The 14,649-nt window shown below is 36.3% G+C and overlaps 1 protein-coding gene across 1 annotated transcript; it reads left to right on the top strand.

The window, feature by feature from the left end:
* Window positions 1–6,357: 6,357 nt before the first annotated feature.
* Window positions 6,358–11,968, top strand: LOC132183962 (nitrate regulatory gene2 protein). Its single transcript, XM_059597444.1, has 4 exons — window positions 6,358–7,613; window positions 8,067–8,251; window positions 8,969–9,192; window positions 10,930–11,968. Exons 1-4 carry the CDS (start codon window positions 6,494–6,496, stop codon window positions 11,714–11,716), a joined length of 2,316 nt encoding a protein of 771 aa, XP_059453427.1. The 5' UTR covers window positions 6,358–6,493; the 3' UTR covers window positions 11,717–11,968.
* The last annotated feature ends 2,681 nt before the right edge of the window (window positions 11,969–14,649 follow it).

Consider the following 14,649-nt stretch of genomic DNA (forward strand, 5'->3'; position numbering starts at 1 on the left):
AGAGTAAGAAAATTTTGACTGTTCAGATTGGGGTAAGAAGTACACAAGGGTAGAGGCAATGAGGTGAGGTGTATTTCTCTCTGGGAATATGCTTTTCTTTCTCCAAAGACATAAAAAGGTCATGGCTCTTCCGTGAAGAAATGGCTATTTTGTTACTTCAAGGGACAGGTAGTAAAAAAATGTCTAAATCATTGAGTAATTTATTGGCGTGGATAAAATGACACCGTTGAATTGCAGCACCCACATGACGCTCAATTTTAGAAATTGGAGATTTAATTGGTGGAGATGGTTGTCGTTTTGGACCTCTTTTGAAGCTTCTTATGTCTTCTTTTTTGGTTTCTTTGCCAAGTAAAAAAGAAATGACATAAGAAGCTTCTTTTGTCATTTAGAGCATGGGAAAAGTCTCCTGATATTCATCTAACAGCAATTTACCAATTGGATTAAAATCTTCTCCATACCTTGGGCATGTGGGGAAGAAAATTCTTTTCAATTCAGTTTATTAAACTCGCGTGTGCTCTTGAACCGTGTGATTTTCTGACCCAATTTAATAGATTGTAAAGTAATGTTATTTAGTAGATTATTATACGACTATTATATCACTTGATAATTTTGCAGTAAAAATCAGCCAATTTAATCATCACTTAAAAAAAATAAAGAAAAAAAAAGAGTTGATTTTTCATTGGAGTAATGCTATTTAGTAAACTGGTATACCGTATACGATTGCCGTACAAATAGGATGACATAACAGTGAAAAGTAGCTATTGGAGTAACACTTGTAAAAAAAACCAGGGTTAAATTTTTACTATTATGTCACCCTAGTTATATGGTAGTCATGACAATCTATTAAATACATATAATTACTTTTTTACTGTTACGCAATTTCAGTTAAATGATAGTCATATAGTAGGCTAGTAAATAGCATTATTATAAACGGTAATATAAGAATTAACTCCAACCCAAGTAATTTGAAGAAAGAGGGAAAAAACTTTATCTTGATTGATTCATCATCTTTCTCATCCGAGGCTACTCCATTGAATCCCTAGGTATATGCAAGAATGAGTAATTTGGGTCCACAAGAAGGAAAAGTTTGGCACCAAGAAGACTTTGATAAGCAAGTGTGAGATAATGCACTAGAACAAAGGAATGGCCCCACTGCATACCTTTTTGGAAGACAACAGTTTGCATCATTTTCTTTGGATTACCGCCCAACAAACATACCCTTAAACCCTCTCTCTCTCTCTCTCTCTCTCTCTCAGCCTTTTAGTGTCTGCTTGGACTCTTACATATAAAAAAATGTATATATATATTTAAAAAAAAAAAAAAACCCCAAATTTAGGGGAAAATAGATTATTGTTGCAGCTTTTGGTGAGCTGAAGCCTTTGTTTACTGCTAACACTGTTCTTTATTTTTTAATTATTAGAGAAGATTGTAAGGATGTTTGTACTTATACTTGGTGCCTATATGATTCATTTTTTGTCGCATTCTTCTATTGTTTAAGATATGGGGGGTGGCTCAGAAAAAAAAATATATATATTTGTAAAGGGAATGAGGGTGTACGACTTGCCGTACTAATTTGCCTGTCTTCTTCCGGATCTGAAATGGCTACACAGCCTACACCTACACATACTTTTTGCAAGTTGTTGTTTGAGGGGTTGTTGTTTATTGAGTCTTTCTAAATTGGTGATTACAAATCCAAACCATACTTTTCATGTCAGAGAGAGAAAGATTTAGGTTTAGTTTTGTTGTATTTAATGGTGTAGGTGATGTTATTTTATATTTTTAAAACAAATTAAATGACGTGAAAATATATATAGTATTAGATTTGTAAAATTTAATATTGACCATGAAATATGTTGATCCTAGACTTGTAGGGATTGAAAACTGCCCAAAAAGAAAGGTAGAAGGGTTAGGGCTTGGTTGCCAATATTGATTGAAGCAAGATGATTAATTTGCATATCTCACTTAGCTTTTGCTACAATAGGCACCAACTCTTTTATGGGTCCATACTCTTTGCTTCAATCACATTGAGGTCCTTCATGTGATACAATTAAAGGAGAGGCCTTAGCACTCCATTGTTAGCACCTCCCCCTTGAAGGAGATTCTTTATCAATTTTTCTTAGCCTCGAAAACCTCACCTCACCGCCAGTTGGAGAATTGTTCCCATTATTTCTGATACTTTTGGTCTCCTCAATTTTTTTTTGACAGTTGAACTGTTGTCAAGGTTAATAGGAGCGCGAAGCACCGTGCTCACAACGGAAAAGGATTCTCTCCATTTTAATTTTTTTTTCCATTTTCTCTATTTAGTGCATTTTGAAGGGTAGTGTTGTCTAAAAATTTTAATGATGGTAGTATATTAAATGCATTGCCCTTCAAAATGCACTAAATAGAAGAAATTTGAAATGGAGAAGATCCTTTTCCGCTCACAACATAGTTTATTCGGTCGCTATCACCCGCTCAATTGGCAGCTTTCCTACTAATTTAATGTCATCCTTGACGGTGGAAAAAAAATCATCCTTAGTAGATTTTGTGCCCTCCCTTTTTGTATTTGATTTTGCTCCATACTCTTGTTTTGCCTATCTCATTTAAAAAATAATAGTATAATAAAAAATATAAAAAAAAAAAAAAAAAACCTTTTTTTTTTTAAGGTTTTCTTTCTTCTTCTCTCCCCCCCCCCTCCCCCTCCTTTTTTTTTTTAAAAGTGCATGAGGAAAATAAAGTTGAAGAATTTTATTGATATTCTTGAAGAATCAGATGCCCACGAAGAGAACAGAACTGGATCAATGAGAAAAAGCACAAGAGTAAGAAAGGTCCTTTCACACCGTTAAGTTTTCTGTCCATTTTAACGGCGAAAGTCTAAAGTTCAAAACTTTTTGTTGAACATAAACAATAAAAAGATGGGGAAAAAAAAAAATTAGAAAAAAAAGTGTGTACGTGGATGTATGGATAGTTGGGTCCAGTGAGACACTGTGGAATGGAAAGCATGGGATAAAAAGAGCATCCTTCTTTCACCGTTTTCAATCTCTGCCTTTCATCTCCCGCTCCCTCTCTTTCTCATTTGCTTTTCTCCAAAAGATCCCACTTATTGCGGAATATCTTCTATGCTTTGCCTTGCACTTGTAAAACAAAAAATAACAAAAAGAAGAAGAAAAAAAAAAACTATAGGAAAGGAAAAGTAACACAAATGATTCAATTTTCTCTTAAAAACCCTCTAAAATCTAAATGGGTTCTTGACCTTTATGTAATTCTTCCAAAGTGAAATTTTTTGGGTAATTGTAGATGACGAGGAAGGAGGCTCTAGGATAAGAGCTTGACGGTGATGGAAAGGCAGCGGAGAAGTAGAGAGAGAAATTGTGATAAGTGGAGAGGTGACTGAAAAGAAAACGCAAAATTCTTTTTACCATGGTAGATGACGGAATATATATATATTGGATTCCCATGGAGGGGTTAAAAGTTTTGAATTTGGAGTTTCAACAAGTAATTATACCAACCCAATTACAAGCATATCCAAATTTGAATTAGAAAAACAAGAGATAAATATGATTTCACTTGTATTTAAGATCAAAATGTCAATTTTTCCAATAATTTTCAACTACATATATTTTCTTCTATAATTACATGGATAAACAAATAATTGAAACAACCCACATTGCCTCCTCATTGTGTGTCGGCAATCGTAGAAAGGGGAGTATTTTGCATTAAGCAAAACCAGCTTTATATGCATTGAAATGTTGGACAAGTAATGGACACATACCCCACCTAAGAGCTATTACACATGGAATAAATTTTGAATTTAAATTATTAACCGTATTAAAAAATTAAATTGATTGAAATGAATGAATTTAATAATTTAATTAATATTTTAATATATTAATAGCATTACTATATGAAAAAGTTATAAAGAAACTTAAGATCATAGAGTATGATGTGCTGAAATGTAAAGTATTTTTGTTTTGGACCGTTTAAAGACAAACCAAAATATTTTGAAATAAAGACATGTATTTATTTTTTCATGTTAGGGTGGAGATACTGTTGTACCAATGAGCATAAGAGAATAATTTTGTCTTCAAGTACAAGATTTTGATGATTAGTTGTAAATAATTTTGTCTTCAAGTACAAGATTTTGATGATTAGTTGTAAACATTGTTTTTTAAAAATGAAAGTTGTAAACATATGATTTTTTTTTTTTTTTTTTTTTACATGTCCATACAATAGGGGAAAGCATGAATTCAAACTAGTGACTTCCGCTTCATAAAGCGTGGTCCCAACTGATTGAACTACCCCTTAGAAACAGTAAACATATGATTTTAAAATATAGTTAATAAAAATAAGGTTTTTTAAAAATGCAGTTAAGCGTTTTGGTAATATTGTTGTTCAACCTTTAAAATTATGTATTTTTTAAAATACACTATTGATTATTGTGCCAAAATGTGATTTTTTATTTTTTTACATTTTCAAATTGCTATTTTTTTTCTTCAAATGCACTCCTAAATATGATGTTTTTGTAATTTTATTTTAAAACACACATTTGGACTACAAAATGGCAAGGCCAAGCACATTCTTAGTTAAAAATTGGGAAAGAGAGAGAGAGAGAGAGAGAGAGGAGAAAAAATCAAAAACAAACAATTGGGAAGGAAAATCCAATGGGCATAGCAATAAGGCCAATATATATATATATATATAGGAAAATTAGGACAAAATGAGATTCCACTTGGTGCACAAAAATAAAATATTTTTCACAAAATTCAATATATCTTATCACAAACACCCCTACCCAAAAGCAATTGTTCCAGTTTGAAAAGAATCAAATAGAAGAAAAAAAAAAAAACAAAAGGAAACACTTGGTAATAATAGCTTTGAAACTCAATAATCAAAGCAACAGGCCCACACCCACACAAGTTGTAAGAAGATTCTCCCAATCTTCCAACCCCCCCCCCCCATCATGAAACAAAATGGACCCTTCTGCCTTCTGCAATCCATATTTAATTAATCCAAACAAATCCAATTATCACCCTTAATCAAAACATAAACAATCCCCACTAAACAAACCATCATTAGGTTAATTACCAAACTCCCTAAACTAAAAAAGGCATAAACCACCAAAAAAATTAATAAATAATAATAATAATAATAAATAGCTATCAAAACCACATCATTACAATATGGTTACCAACTCTCCTACTTCGAAAGTTCAGATTAAAAAAAAAAGGAAGAGAAGGTATCTACCATGCCCAAAAGAAAAAAAATGTTTGGGTAGTTAAGGAGGTTTTTATTTTTATTAAATTACTCTTATGTTTAACATTTATTAAATTTCCCTCTTATATATTTTTAATTAAATTTTACCACATGAAATTAGGTTATGTCCAATAAAAAATAGACAGTTATCTTATAAACTGAGTTTGAGAAATTTTATCAAACCTAATGTATAATAATGACGTGTTCTTTAAACATGGGAAAGTTACATATTTTTTTAATAGTAGGTACAAACTTGGAAGAAAATTTATTAAAAACATTATGTGCATCTCACATGTTGTTAAAAAATCTATGTGTTTCTCACATGTTAAGAGACACATATTATTATTATAGATTAAGTTGAAGGAAATTAATGCAACCCAATTTGAAAAAAAACTCGGTCCATAAAAAATAATCACATATTCCGTTTATTTATAAGCCAACTTATATAAGACACACCGCATTAGGCCCCTACCATGTAAGGTAGACACTAAAATAAAATTGGAATAAGAACTTTCTATTTTAGGTAGACATTTCCACAAAAATGTAATAGGAAGTTGTTTCATAAAAGAAAAAATGATAAGTAGTACGCCCTTATTTTATTGAGTTGACGTGGCACTGTCCATCGCTCTTCAATTTTTTTTTAAACCAAAACTAATCTAAAAATTGATGGATACTGTCACGTTAGCTCAATGAAATAAGAGCATAACAGATTTTACTTAAGTGCGGTAAAATCAGAAAAAACTAAAAAACCCGTATTATAATTTTTTCAGCAATCTAAATTCAATTCCAATTTTTCTCTACTTAGAAAAAAAAAATTCAAATTAAAAAATTACACGTACTCTTCATGAAATTGAAGAGAAGTTATTTCATAATTAATATTTTACTTTACAAATTTAATGGTGATAATATGTTGTCTCATTTTTTAAAAACTTTTAAATACAATATCAAAAAAAAAAAAAAAGTCGTTAGATTAATTAATTACGAAGTCTCCCTACACTAACTAAAATATTACCAATTTAGAAAGCTCCAAAAAAGAAAAAGAAAAGAAAAGAAAAAGGGTAGGAAAGAAAGGGATCAACAGTAGACCGTAGTCCAACTATAAACTCATCTCTCTTTCTCTCTCTCTCTTTCTATCTCCAATCTCCCTCCTTTCCTTTTTCAGTCTCTTCCCTCCATCACCACCAACACCAAAACTGTTGTTTGTTTTTGATTGATTTGCTGTAAAAAAACTCTTTTTTTATTTTTTTGTATTACATGTGAGATGGGGTGCACGGTGTCAAAGCTCGACAACGAGGACACGGTGCGGCGTTGCAAGGAGCGGCGCCATCTCATGAAGGAGGCTGTGTACGCGCGCCACAACCTCGCCGCCGCACACGCCGACTACCTCTTCTCCCTCCGCCGCACCGGCTCCGCACTATCCTCCTTTGGCGAGGGCGAGCATCTCGCTGTCTCCCACGACGCCCGTCCCGTCTTCCTCCACCCCACCATTCCCACCACCACTCCCCTCCCTCCACGCGTCCCTTCCCCCTCCCCTTCTCCTCCACCGCCACCACAGCAACAGCCCAGAACGCCGATGATGAAGAATCCCATGCCCATGCCCGTGCCCAACAATCCGAAGCCGAAGCCGAAGCCGAAGTCGAAGCCGAGACTCCCTCACATACTCTCCGAATCGAGCTTCTCAAACTCTCCGCGAAGCGAGTTCTTCCCGACGGCCTACCAGGCCAACTCCACGTACTCCAGTACGCCCTCCCAGACGTCGTCCGTGTGGAACTGGGAGAACTTCTACCCTCCATCCCCTCCAGACTCCGAGTTCTTCGGCCAGCACAACACCAACACCCACTTCAATCAACAGCAAGGCCACCATTTGGACGACGACGAAGAAGAAGAAGAGCTCGAAGAAAAAGCGACCGAGTACGATTTCTTCGAGAATCGGGAGAATCGCAAGAATCGGAAAGAGGAGGAAGAGACGGAGGACGAGACGGATGTAGTGACGGAGGCTGAGAGGGAGCGAGAGGAGGTGCAGTGTAGCGAGTGGGATAGGGATCACTACAGCACGACGAGTTCGTCGGAAGAGGAAGTGGAGGGTGAAGATGGGGATTTGAGGTCGGAGATCGGGACGCGGTCGAACTTCGGGGGGTCAATGGCGCCGCCGGTGCCACCGATGGCGAATTCGGAAGACGCGGGGTCGTCGGCAGGGAGCTACCGGACCAGGGAGATCTGGTCGGAAAATATGAAGGTGGTGGTGAGGCACAAGGACTTGAAAGAGATTGTGGACGCCATCAAGGAGAACTTCGAGAAGGCTGCCGGCGCCGGCGACAAGGTCTCCGAGATGCTCGAGATCGGTCGGGCTCAGCTCGATCGAAGCTTCAGGCAGCTCAAGAGTGAGAGAGAGTTTCCCTATTGTGTTTTTCTTAATTTATTTTGTTTTGAAGGAGTTGTTTGGTTGCTGAGAAAATGTTGGAATTGCTCGGGGAGTAAATTTAGCTCTTCCCGTTCAGAGTTGGGTTAGGGTTTTTGGATCAAATCGATTGAAGATCTTGGGATAACTGGAATTTTCCTGCATTTTCTCAGAACCCAAACACAGAATTATGATTGCTAAGGAATCTGTCTGGTTGCTGAGAAACTGTAGGAAAACGTTTGGTTACCCATGATAGGTCAGGAGTTTTAGATCAAATTGATTGAAAATTTGAAATTTTGGTAAAGTTGGAGTTTCACTGAAGGAATCAGTTGATTTTCCTGCATTTTCTCAGCACCCAAACACAGACAGATAATTGAGATTAACATTTTAGATTTGGGATTTTAAATAATTATATTTTTGATTGTTAAATTTGCAGAGACCGTGTATCATTCAAATAGTGTGCTGAGCAACCTGAGCTCGAGCTGGACCTCAAAACCGCCGCTGGCCGTTAAGTACCGGCTCGATGCCGGTTCACTCAGTGAACCGGGCGGTCCAAAGAGCCTCTGCTCCACTCTGGAGCGGCTCTTGGCCTGGGAGAAGAAGCTCTACGCCGAAGTCAAGGTACAATTAATTTATTAGTTTAATTAACAACTTTATGGATTATTATTATTATTATTATTTTATGGATATGAAATGACACAAATGCTCCCTGATGTAATGTGGAAATCCTGTGGATAGTGAATTGATTGGCCTTTCTGCGTGTGGATGATGCGGTGGTGATTTGGACTCTTGTCGCTATGCTTCCAATATTTTCTTTTGGCGTATGCCTTTCTGATGATGTTTGCTTTCAATGACGACAATGCCCTTGCATGCTCCTGGTTTTAGCTAACTAACTTTTCTTCTTGGCTTCTTTCATGGACTGGACTGAAATTAACTACCTAGAAGGATTCTACTACCCTCTGCATATTCTGCTTGTGTCATAAGATCTGAAATTTATTTACTTTTGCTGTGTGTTTGTACTGCGGTGATAATATGCATTTTATCTGCCACAAAAGCATTTGTTTCCCTATAAGGATCCACAGGAATAGCCTAATGCGAAAGACTTTATATGAGACTCGCCTGTTGAAATGGGTGGTCGGGTAGTTCAAAATTTATTTGGGTAGATGGATTTCATATAGGGTCTTTTACATTATTTGTCAAAATTGCTGGTAATTCGAACATGTAATTGTTGAAGCAATGAATAGCTAGTTTTTTGGCTGCTGCATTTTATTTATGTTGAAGCTGTATGGTTTCAAATGGATATGTGCTGATGCAGGCAACAAATTTTATGAATTTTAGGCAAGGGAAGGCGTGAGGATTGAGCATGAAAAGAAGTTGTCCGCTTTGCAGAGCCAGGAATACAAAGGGGAGGATGAAACCAAGTTAGACAAGACCAAGGCTGCAATAACGAGGCTGCAGTCACTAATTATTGTGACATCTCAGGCTGTCTCTACCACCTCAACTGAAATCATTGGTCTTAGAGACTCCGATCTTGTGCCCCAGCTTGTTCAACTTTGTCACGAGTAAGTGTTTTATCTTTTCATTTCTTTTACTGAGTTTATTGCTATGCATTGATGACTATGAGGAGATTATGATGATGATGATGCACATATCAACTGAGAATGATGTTATAGTTCACAAAAATTTACTCATAAGTAGCCCACTGGGATTTCTTAATATGTGAAGTCAATAACCACTTTGGCATACCTAAACATTTCAAAAACTTTTGGCCAAATAAAAAAATATATAAAAATATTATATACAACACTCTCATCCTACCAGCATTCTGCTAAGCTGATGTGTTAATGTTTACCAGTCCTTGAATTTTTATTTTTTTATTTATTTATTTTTTTAACAATGATTGATGAGCACTATCACATCGGTTTAGTGGAATAAGAGCGTTTATAGCATTACTCAAAAAAATTTGGTTTGACTTTTCAAAAATTGATTCCAGATTCCATTAGTTTTAACTTTCACTTTCACAGTTCAGGTGGATATGTTTGGCCACTAGTTAGTGTGATCTAAAATCATGCACTAGTCTGCCTTTACAATGTAAAATGGTTGCAAGTTTTGTATTTTGTTATTATATAACAATCCAGGTTTTGGGATTGAATCTCGGCTTTGGTACTCTTGATTTGACAAAATTCATTTTATTTGACTTGAGTAGTTGAAGCTTTTTGTGCCACTTGCTTCATCCCCCCTGTAACTACATGTGCCTTGTCGTCCTGGACTATTTAATTGCTGGCTATCTCTTAAAAGCTGAGAGTGGCCCCACTCCGCCTCTCCAATGGTTTTGTTTCCTTTGATCTGTAGGCCCTTTTGGGGCCAAAAGTAATTGCGGGGGTGGAGTAGGTACATGGGGACTTAATTGTGATATGACCCACAATTGTCTGTTTCTAGGTGAATGGACTGGTTGCTAGACATTTGATTAACTAAGTCAAGAACATATCATCATTGTCATCATTCCAAACTGTTTTAGTAGGGCCGACATGGTGGCTTTACAATAAAGCATTGGACTACAGTATATAGCATGATGATTTTGGCATGATTCTTGTAGGAAGAATGCCGGTTGGCCATTAATTATCTAATTGTTTTAGATCCCCTGTTTTTTTTTTTTTTTTTTTTTTTCTCCTGTGGGTCCATTCCGTGTGGTAGCTTCTAGCTACTCTAAAGTTATTTGGAGCTTGAATGCTTTGCCTGACAAGTTTCCTTCCAAGCTGCTGAAGCTCTCTGTCACTGTCCAGTAGTGGGAACTTCTTGGTGGACATAAGCTGTAATTAAAGCTATTTAAAGAACCATAACTTTCTGACCTGGTTCTAAAACAAATGAGGGAGGGGGGGAGAAAATATCATCTTTGGAGAGGAATTTCACTTATAAGACATACTCTGCAGCCATTGCTGATTAATTCCTGATCTTGAGGTGGCCAGTCATTGCGCTTTGCATTGATAAGTCTACAGGTGCATCTCACATGTTATTAAAAAAAGGGACACATGTCATTTTTATAAATTAGATTGAAAAAAAGAAATTTCAACCCAATTTGAAGGAAAACTTTGTCTAGTCCACAGCTGACATTTGAACATTTTCAAACGGACTGGACATGTGAGTTTAAAGTTAGTAGGTATGGTATATATGATAATGCTGCGTGCAGGGATCAAATCTTATAATAATGTGAGTACATAGGTTATCAGTAATGAGGTGACAGGGAGGTTGGGACACCCGAATTGAAGCATGGATTTATGTTTGTTTCATACTTTATGTAGGTTCTTGTACATGTGGAGATCAATGAATCAGTACCACGAAGTTCAGAACAACATTGTGCAGCAAGTCTGGGGCCTTGTGAACCAGAGAACCAAGGTTGATTCAACTTCCGATTCACATCGGCGGGCAACTCGGGACCTTGAATCAGCTGTCACTGCCTGGCACTCCAGTTTCTGTCGACTTATAAAATTTCAACGGGAATTTCTCCGATCCCTCCAAAGCTGGTTCAGGCACACCCTTACACCGGTCACCAATGACAACACCAATGCCAATAGGGAAACCTCGGATGTATATGCCTTCTGCGATGAGTGGAAGCTTGCCCTTGATCGTGTTCCCGACACGGTTGCTTCTGAAGCCATCAAGAGCTTTATCAATGTTGTTCATGCAATATCTGCACAACAATCTGAAGAGCTCAAGATAAAAAAACGAACAGAAACTGCATCAAAGGAGCTTGATAAAAAGCATTCATCTCTTAGAAACATAGAAAAGAAGTTCTACCATTCATACTCTATGGTAGGTATTGGGCTTCCTGATGCTGGGTCAGAAACTGGGCAGGCATTGGATGCCCGTGACCCACTTGCCGAGAAGAAATCTGAGCTTGCAGCCTGCCGGAGACGGGTGGAAGATGAGTTGCAGAGGCATTCCAAGGCGGTAGAGGTGACGAGAGCAATGACACTAAATAATTTTCAGACGGGCTTGCCAGGTGTTTTTCAGGCATTAACCAGTTTTTCTGCCTTATTTGCAGAGGCTCTCAATTCTGTGTGCAACCTTTCCTATGCTATCAAATAGATTACACACTTATTCTGCTTGTGTTTCTGAGGTAATTTGGAATGTACAAGGGCTGGGTTTTTTTGTTGGCAGGCTCTTATTATTGTTACTATTATTAGTTTTGGGGGTTCTTTTTACATGTAAATATGAGGAATTTTGTGATTTTATCACCCTCTTTTGGTGGGAAGGAGAGTGTCTCTGTATAGGAAATTGCTGGGATTGTTGTATCAGAGGTTCACAAATTCTGCAGATGAATAAATACACGCTTTCTACTCTCCCTCTTTTCCTCCCCCTTCCAACCCCCCCCCGCCGTATCTTCTGTGGGAAGATTAAAGAGGGGAGGGAGTGATGGAGCTAATTATGAAGCTAGAGGAATTTGGCAGAATTTTCACTGTAATAGTTCTTCTAGGGACCCTATAATTAGTTCATTATTGAGGTGGGCTCAAATGGCCCTGTTGAGCTTGTGATGCTTTTTGCAATGGTGACTGACTAAATATTGCTATTGGCTATCCCCCCTCTTCTTTTTGTCCTTTTGTTTTTCTGAAAAAGATAATGTTGAGATATGAAAATGAGATTGACAGCTAATCTGGACAATTTACATGAAACATCACTCGATGTGAAGTGAAAGATGAAAAAAAAAAAAAAAAAAACACACACACTTATGAAAGTACAGCTCAAGCTAAAGTGCAAGTGCATGGGATTCCCCACAATTAATCCTCTTGCTGCCAATCCTCCTGTGAGGGCCTTGAGGGGTTGGCACTGTTTATGCATGTGTTTGGGCAAATTCCATGCAATCTTAAGAGGCATTCACAGGGCTTTGATTGCTCAAATTAGAGTCGACAATTTTTAACATGATTCGTAAACTTAATATAAACTTAATACAAAATTAACGAGTTGGAGTTGAGAGGTGTAACTTGTTTAATTAAATGAGTTGGGTTAGAGTTGACTTATATTGTTTTATACACATATCTTGACACGACCCGAACCTTACCCACAACAGTTAGGATTAACAATTTTTGACTTAACCCATGAACTCGACACGAACTCTATAAAATTAGGTAGTTAGGGTTGATGAGTCGAACTCATTTAATTAATGGGTCTAGTTATAATTTACCTATATAATCTTATATTAATGTCTTAACATGATTCAAATTCGACAAGTGAACACAAATTATCTCCCTCAGCTCAAGCATATGTTTGGGCTTACCTGTTTGGACTTTATTAAGAACTTTTCATAATTGCCTATTCGATTGAATAGGTAATTGTTCAAAATCCTTAATCATAAGGAATTTCGATCCAACTGCAAGTTTGACACTAATAGTAACCCATTTATTTGAAGAATAAGTATTTAAAGTACTTGTTATTATTCATCTCATAGGGTTGCATTATTGTTCCACTTACTTAAGAAATAATGCTCTTCTCAATCACTTTTTCTACCAATGATTTCTTCCTACAACAATGACTTTGATTCAAATTATCAGAAGTTATGATGGAAATAGTTGTTGTGCCATACATGCTTTACTTTTTTCTTTTCTTTTCTTTTTTTTTTTTTTTTTTTTTTGTTGTTGTTGCTAATTTCCACTATTAATAAAATCCAAAAGTTGATTATACAATTAAGATTCCATTGGAGCTTTGGGCTACTGAGTGAGCTGGCAGTAAGCTTGGATCAGCCCTAACATTTCCTATTCACCTCAGTCTTGGATCTGATGCCTCCTTTTACTAGTTATTAAACTCCCTTCTCACCCTTATATAATCTTGCTTGACACTAGTAAGTAAAATATGATTTTTTTTTTTTTATAAGTTATTACATTTTAACGTTTAAGAGGATGAATTAAATAATTAAATTCCTTCATTTTATTATTTTTAAAATTTTTAAATAATTGGTGATTTAACGTAGTACCAAAACGAAAGTTTTGAGTCTAAATCTTGACTATATAGTTTATCCTCCATTAAGTTAAATATTACATGTGTGGAGTTTCACTTATTAAGGTCGCATTTGAGTTTACACCGGGAAAAAAATGTTAAAATATTAATTTAATAATTAAATTCATTCATTTTATCGGTTTTTTCTAATTTACAGTTATGGGGTGATTAGACATCTTGTAAACGGTTAAAGATTACTTCTTTTTTTTTTTCCTGAAAGCGACAACAAGTAGAGTAGCATCGACCTAAAGTGAAATGAGAAACTCTGATACTTAAGTCAGTAAAAAATTTTAGGTCAGAATGCCATTACCATACCTCCTACTTATTTGGGTTTTGGCCTTGTAGTAGACCTCTTGTGGAGTAGGCCCTTTTGCTAGAAAGATAATAAGATAAATTTTGGAAGATAAACAAGTTCTTTTAACCCACTTAAACGAAAAAGATAACAATTTTCTTTTCTTTTCTTTTTACTTTTTACTTTTTACTTTTTTTTTTTCTTTTTCTTTTTTAAATTAAAGTAGGTATGATTTGGCCCATCATAGTAAGTAACTCATAACGTAAAGGTGGTAGCTTTCAGAAACCAATTTTATGTTTCAAGAAAGGAATTAATATATTTCATGATGATTAAATTGTTAGGGCACGGCCAGATTCCACATTCATGGAACCATTTCTGTATAGTGGAGAAAGAGGGGACCAAGTAAATGGATGAAAAAAGAGCAGAATAAACTCAGTATTTGTGGGCCTCGACTCCTTTTAATCATATGCTAGCAGCTTTTGGTTTGGAATACCAATCAAAATGTTATCATTTTAGGGTTTGCTGGATCTCCCTTCCTCAACCCTCCACCCTCTAATATTATTATGGTATTCAAGGACGGAACGAGGAGAGTCGGGGGACGGGACCGGGGCCATGTTCTTGGGATTTTCTTGGGATTTTTCCTTTTTAGTTCTTGGGATTTTCTTGCAATTTTATGTCTTTACCGCAGCCTGCACGTGAATTATCGTACTCATGGCTGTTCAGGGCCTGGTTCGTCTAT

Source organism: Corylus avellana, chromosome ca1, assembly GCF_901000735.1.
Source record: "Corylus avellana chromosome ca1, CavTom2PMs-1.0".
Classification (NCBI taxonomy): domain Eukaryota; kingdom Viridiplantae; phylum Streptophyta; class Magnoliopsida; order Fagales; family Betulaceae; genus Corylus; species Corylus avellana.